Source organism: Capsicum annuum, unplaced genomic scaffold, assembly GCF_002878395.1.
Source record: "Capsicum annuum cultivar UCD-10X-F1 unplaced genomic scaffold, UCD10Xv1.1 ctg3198, whole genome shotgun sequence".
Lineage (NCBI taxonomy): Eukaryota > Viridiplantae > Streptophyta > Magnoliopsida > Solanales > Solanaceae > Capsicum > Capsicum annuum.
The window spans coordinates 442,453-449,225 of record NW_025838654.1 but is presented as its reverse complement, the minus strand read 5'-3'; the positions used below and the strand labels follow the sequence as shown (position 1 = coordinate 449,225).

The window sequence follows — 6,773 nt, the reverse complement described above, 5'->3', positions numbered from 1 at the left end:
ACTTAATTGATAATTGTATTCCCCGACAATGGCGCCAAAATTTACTACGACCAAATTACAACTTTTGTTAGAAAGTGTAAGCGGTCGCCGTCAAATATAGAACCTAACTAGGTTGGAGTAAAATCCCACAGGGAATACTGTGCAAACTAAGTGTTATGGCTATTAACAGACTATTGATCGAAGGTTCCTAATTAAGGGGGTTTTGAATTTGCAACAGTGTAAATGGTTGTAACAAGTAGCATTCCATATAGTGAATTTTATTGCAAATACTAGTTCAATGAGATCAAACAAACTAGAGTTATGTTCACCAGGATGTTCAAACAGATGGGGTTGTGAATTCTCTTAAATTCCCAATTTACAACTTCAATTGCAAGAGTTATTGAATTCTAAAGTTTACCCATTTGTTTCTCAACCTAAATAGGTAGTTTACCCTTTAATTCTTTCGAATTCAAAGAGTATATGAATTTATTCAATTAATCTCTCATATGAGTAAATCCTTGTTAAGGCATCAACTCATAACCCAAAGGTTAAGGCCTTTAGACTTCATTTAAACTCCTTTTTTTCCCATCACATACTTTCTTCTCAGACAAGTAATGTTCTTGGGCTCACTCTTCAAGTTTGCAACCAAGAAGGGTCATTAATGTGAAGAAGGGTTTATAAAATCTCAATTACATATGGAAATTAAGCATTCTCACAACCCTAATTAGTTATTCACGTCAATGCTCCCATAGCCCTAGTTATGGGAATTTAGCCACACATCTCAAGAGAAGAAGAAGAGGAAATCATTGTGTTTTTCATAAATGGACTCAAAGAATTACTTACAAAGGTTACAATAATTGTTCTTGAATCTTTAATGAGAATCTGAATAAAGATAACTAGATCCACAATTCTTGCTTAAATTACAGAGAATAATACATAGAATAAGGTTTCTAGCAGGAAAATATGATAAAAGATACCTAAATAAAACCTAAACTGGGTATTTATATGTTCCCAAGTATAGAAAATTTAAAATTTGAATTCATTAAAGCCGCGTTGATACTGATGGACACATTGACAGCCCATCAGAAGCCTAATATTCCATCACATAGACCATCGCTGAAGGTCCCAAATGGCTACATTCGGGTTAAGTGGTAACAGTAAGGTTGGTGGACCATCGCTGTCCTGGCAGTTAATCTCATGGACCGTCGTTTGATCCTCTAAAAGCCCATTCTTTATTTAAGCCTAACGGCCAAGTTGGCGGTCCGTCAGAGATCTGGCGGGCCGTCACTTGGACCATCGCAGGGATCACTCAATTTTTCCTTTTTGTTTAACCCTGACAGACCTTTGCATATCTGACGGTCCGCTAGTTCGACCGTCAGTGGCCTTTTTCTGCTACTTTTCCAAGTTTCTTCTACAACTAACTCTTTGAACATAAGACACCAAAATTCAGTATTAAATTCTATAGCTAACTCTTTCACCAGAAGACACCAAAATCCAGTATTAAATACAACATCAATTGCTTGAAAATGCATAATTATCCCTTGAAAAAGATGTAAAATATTTTGTCACAAACCAAAACATCACCAAGTTGTTAAAAGAGGTAGAGTCCACAGACGCTTGAGTGAGAAAAATGAAGAGTGATCTTTCATCTATGAGTCAATTATTTGATTCACATTCAACTTCTATTAAATAACTGGCGCAACAAATAAATCAACTATCGGCGATGTTTAATTAGAGAAAGAGCAGAACATTGTCGAGTGATACTATGTGAAATCCGAGAAATGATAATTCTTGCATGGCTATCACCACAAAAAGTGGTAAAGTGTTACCTGGACCTTCTGTGGGCAAACCTATTGTAGATGATGTGGTGGATTTGGAGGTGGAATCAGAAGAAGAACATCCAGTTGAGTCTGAGAAGCTGGAGAATAATGAGGTTCCATCTAATCAAAAGTAGGTTGATGAGTTAGAGAAAGGTAAGAAGAAGGAAGGAGAGGCAGTAGTTACCAGAATGCCAAAAATACATTCTCCATTCTCGAATAGAGTATACAAGAAGGAAGATGACACAAAAGTAGCAAGTTCATGGCCATGCTAAAGCAGCTAACAGTGAATGTGCCTTTGGTTGAGGCGCTAGAACAAATATCAGGCTATGTTAAATTCATAAAGAATCTCGTGACTAAGAAGTAGACCATGAGCTATGAACCGATGGACAGTCTTCACCATTATAGTGCTATTGCAAAGAAAACCGATCAGGGAGCATTCACTGTCCCATGTACTATTGGATAGCTTGATTTTGCAAAGGCCCTTTGTGATCTTGGGGCAAGTATTAATCTGATGCCATTGGCGGTTTTTAAGAAACTGGTTCTAGGGGATCCGACACCCACCAACATATGGTTTTTTATGGTGGATAGATCAATGAAGAAGTCGGTTGGAATACTTTATGATGTGATAGTGAAAGTAGCTAGTTTCATCTTCCCAGTGGACTTTGTAATCCTAGAATGTGAGGTGGACTTCAAAGTAACCATAATTTTAGGTAGACCTTTCTTAGCAATCGAGAGTGTATTGATTGGCTTGCAGATAATGAGATGAAATTTAGGCTCAATGATGAAGACGTGATCTTTGATGTTTGCCAATCAATAAAGTAGAAAAAGTAGATGAGTGTCTTTTTAATCATTGATGTATATTATGAAGATGAGAAAGAGCTACCGGTTAAAGATAGATTTGGTGTGGAAACAGTAGCTGCAGTCTTGATGAACTTTAATAGTAATGGGATTAAATAATATAATGAGACTGCATGTGCACTGACAAGAATGAGGTTGTATTCTTATGCCCCCCCAAGAGCTAGACTTGGACCTTAAAAATCGTCCAACACAACCGGCCTAACCTTATATTGAAGAGCCACTAGTATTGGAACTAAAAGAATTATCGAGCCATTTGCGGTATGTGTTTTTAGGCAGTGGAAACACTTTATCAATTATTATTGTAGCAAACTTGGTAGAGCAACAGGTTGATGCCCTTATTTCTGTGCTTAAGAGATACAAGAGGGCTATCGGATGGACGATTATGGATATTATTGGTATTCTATCGAGCCTTTGTACATACAAAATCTAGCTAAAGGAAGAATGCATACCAACCATTGAGCATCAACGCAGACTAAATGCACCTAAGAAAAAAATGGTAAAAAGGAGATTATAAAGTGGCTAGACGCAGGGGTAGTATACCCGATCTCTGATAGTAAGTAGGTGAGTCCAGTATAATGCGTGCCTAATAAAGGAGGCATGGTTGTGGTTTCTAATGAAAAGAATGACTTAATTCTACTTGGGCCAATAACTTAGAAGCGAGTTTGCATAGACTACCAGAAGCTGAACTCGTGGACATTGAAAGATCACTTTCCAATGCCCTTCATGGATCAAATGCTTAATCATTTGGTAGAAAGGGGTTGATATTGCTTTTTGGTTGGGTATTCAGGATACAATCAGATCTCAATTGCCTTTGAAGATCAGGAGAAAACAACATTTACATGCCCATCTAGAATATTTGCATTCAAGAAAATGTTATTCAGATTATGTAATACACCTGCCACATTCCAAAGGTACATGATGTCTATTTTCTCTGACATGGTGAAGGACGCTTTAGAAGTGTTCATGGATGATTTCTCTGTAGTGGGTAATTCATTTTAATTATGCTTGGTGAACTTGAGTAGAGCACTACAGAGATATGAAGAATTCAATCTCGTGTTGAACTGGGAGAAATGCCACTTCATGGTGAAAGAAGGCATAGCGCTTGAACATTGGATTTCAGCAAAGGGGGTTGAGGTTGATCGGGCTAAGGTGAAAGTTATAGAGAAACTACCCCCTCCTATCTCAGAGAAGGGATTACGTAGTTTTCTGGGTTATGCTGGATTCTATCGCAGGTTCATTAAAGACTTTTCCAAGATTGAAAATCCACTTTGCAAGCTATTGGAGAAGGAGGCTAAGTTTGTGTTCGATGATGACTTTATGAAGGCATTTCAATGCCTTAAGGAAAAGCTGGTCGCTGTCCTAATTATTTTGCTCCAGATTGGTCTAGACCATTCAAAATAATGTGTGACTCGAGTGGAGTGGCACTTGGGGCAGTCCTTGGTTAGAAAAAGGATAAACTATTTGACCCCATTTATAACATGAGCAAAGCGTTGAATGGGGTGCAAAAGAATTATACTGTCACTAAGCAGGAGCTTCTAACTGTTGTTTATTCATTTGAGAAATTTCGAGCATACTTGTTGGGAACCAAGGTGGTGGTTCATATAGACCACGCTGCTTTGAGATACTTAATGGCAAAGAAGTACACCAAACTAAGGCTGATTAGATGGGTGTTACTTCTGTAGGAGTTTGACTTTGAAGTCAAAGACAGAAAAAGGTACGAAAACCAAGTCGCATACCACCTATCCAGGCCAGAGGGAGATCAGTCCATTACAAAAAAGGTTGACATTGATGATGATTTTTTGAATGAACAAATTCTAAAAGTTGCACTTGAAATGGTGCCTTGGCATGCGGACTTCGTCAATTTTGTTGTGAGTGATACTATTCTAGAAAATCTTTCTTTCCATCAGAAAAAGAAGTTTCTACATGATGCCATGAGATACTTCTGGGATGAACTGTACTTATTTAGGCGTTGTGCTAACAATATTATCAGAAGGTGCATCCCAAAATTTGACATGTTGAGTATTTTGGAAGCCTGCCATACTTCCCCAATTGAGGGACATCATGTAGGTGATCATACGATGAGAAAGGTGCTGCAAAGTGGCTACTATTGGCCAACCCTATTTAAGGATACTTATGAGTTTGTAAAGAGATGTGATCAGTGTCAAAGATAAGGTTAGATCTTAAAACATCATTAGATGCCTATGGAGAGAATGGTGGAGGTTGAACTATTTGACATCTGGGGTATTGACTTCATGGGGACATTTGTGAGCTCCTATGGGCTGAAGTATATCTTAGTGGTTGTGGACTATGTGTCCAAGTGGGTTGAGGCCATTGATTTGGCTAACAATGAGGGCAAAAGACTGGTTACTTTTCTAAAGAAGAACATCTTCTCCCGCTTTGGGGTGCCACAGACTATCATAAGCAATGAGGGGTCCCACTTCTGCAATAAAATATTCTGGGCTACATTAATGAAATAGAGTGTGAAACAATATAAGTTGGCAACTCCATCCCACCTACAAACTAGTGGGCAATTGGTGATATCAAATCAGGAAATAAAAGCAATCTTGGCTAAGACAGTGAATGCTCGAAAACTCAATGATGCTTTGTGGGCATATCGGACGGCTTTCAAGAAACCTATTGGGATTTCACCATATCAATTTATCTATGGCAAAGCATGATAAATTTCGGTTGAGCTGGAGCACAAAGATTTGTGGGCGCTCAAATGATTGGACATGGACTAGAAGGAAGCATCTGAGTTAAGATTAGGACAATTGAATGAGATGAATAAATTTTGTCTTAGTGCGCATGAAAGGTTTGACTTGTATAAAGAGAGGATGAATAAGTACCATGATTGAAGGATTAAGAAATGAGACTTTCGTACTGGTGATTGGGTATTATTGTTCAATTCTCGACTCAAGCTCTTTCTGGGAAAATTGAAGTCAAAATGGTTGGGACCTTTCAAAGTGAGTCAGGTTTTTCCATCGGGTATGGTGGAACTTGAAAGTAAAAAAGGAAGTTTATTTAAGGTTAATGGGCAAAGAATCAAGTATTATATTGGCCCAATGGATGAAGCTAAAATGTTGTCTATGGTTTATCTCGACGAAGTCTGAGTAGTTGAGATAACCAAGTCGTGCCGCGACAGTAAATCAAGCGTTATTGGTAGGCAACCCAACTTTTTGTGTTGCAAGTATTTTGTTTGTTTTAAAGCTTCTTTTATATAATAAGTTGTTCAGATGTGCAGGAATTAAGTTAGGATCAATGTTGGTGATGAAATGGAATTGATGACAAAAGTTGATAGGTTATCAACTTCTTGACGACCTATCATTTGAAGTCGTTAATTCAAGCAAAGAGGAGTGCTTACACTGGATTGAGTGACGAACGGGTTGATAGGTTATCAAAAAGCTAACTACCTATAACTTGAAGTCATTAACTCAAATAAAAATTGGGCACATTCTGGATAAGGGTGGCGACAAGGCTGATAAGACGTCACCCAAGTGACGGGCCATCATACCTTGCCGTCAGTTGAACCAAAACTCAGCAACATTCTATATTAGGGTGACAAGATATGTGATCGCCTTTCAACCAATTGATAAGCCGTCACTTAAATCTTGAACCCAGGTAAGTCATTTTAACACGAATCCAAATCTATGACCTGATCCAAGCCCTATAACTCGTGACTTTTCAAATTCCTGTGGATAAAACATTTTCCCACTTCTATTTTTGGTATATTTTACTCTTTATTAGCCTTTTTTAGTTTTTAATAGTTTTTTTTAAATAGATAAACTTAGAAAACAAAAAAGGCGGCTAAATCAGTGCAACTATTTCACATTTCTCATCTTTTTCCTTTTCAACTTCTAACATTCATCTTTTCTCTTCATCTTCTTAAAAGCAAAATAAGTGTTGGAATTTTTTTTATCCTTTGTGAAAACTCTTTGAACTTATAAAAAACATAAAGTACAGAAGCCTGTGTTTCTCTGAGCAAGTTGAAAATTCACAAGTTTGGAGTGTGTAGTCAAGACGTCTTAAAGGTATGTTCTAAAAGTTTGCCTTCTTTCTAGTTGAAGGTATTGGGAATCGCATGCAACTGAAAGCTTTAAAGGATTTTGATGTGTTCAT

At 37.6% G+C, this 6,773-nt stretch overlaps 1 protein-coding gene across 1 annotated transcript; it reads left to right on the top strand.

Moving 5' to 3' along the window:
• The first annotated feature begins 1,774 nt into the window (after nt 1-1,774).
• Nucleotides 1,775-4,058, top strand: LOC124891189 (uncharacterized mitochondrial protein AtMg00860-like). The gene is made up of 2 exons (XM_047402994.1): nt 1,775-1,929; nt 3,680-4,058. The coding sequence occupies exons 1-2, from the start codon at nt 1,775-1,777 to the stop codon at nt 4,056-4,058; spliced, it is 534 nt and encodes a 177-aa protein (XP_047258950.1).
• The last annotated feature ends 2,715 nt before the right edge of the window (nt 4,059-6,773 follow it).

What these genes read in the sequence shown, in the direction of transcription:
- LOC124891189 (XM_047402994.1), top strand. Translation starts at nt 1,775, where the DNA reads ATGGCTATCACCACAAAAAGTGGTAAAGTGTTACCTGGACCTTCTGTG. An exon ending in GAGGTTCCATCTAATCAAAA is followed by an intron (nt 1,930 to 3,679) that starts GTAGGTTGATGA and finishes GAACTTGAGTAG; the next exon opens with AGCACTACAGAGATATGAAG.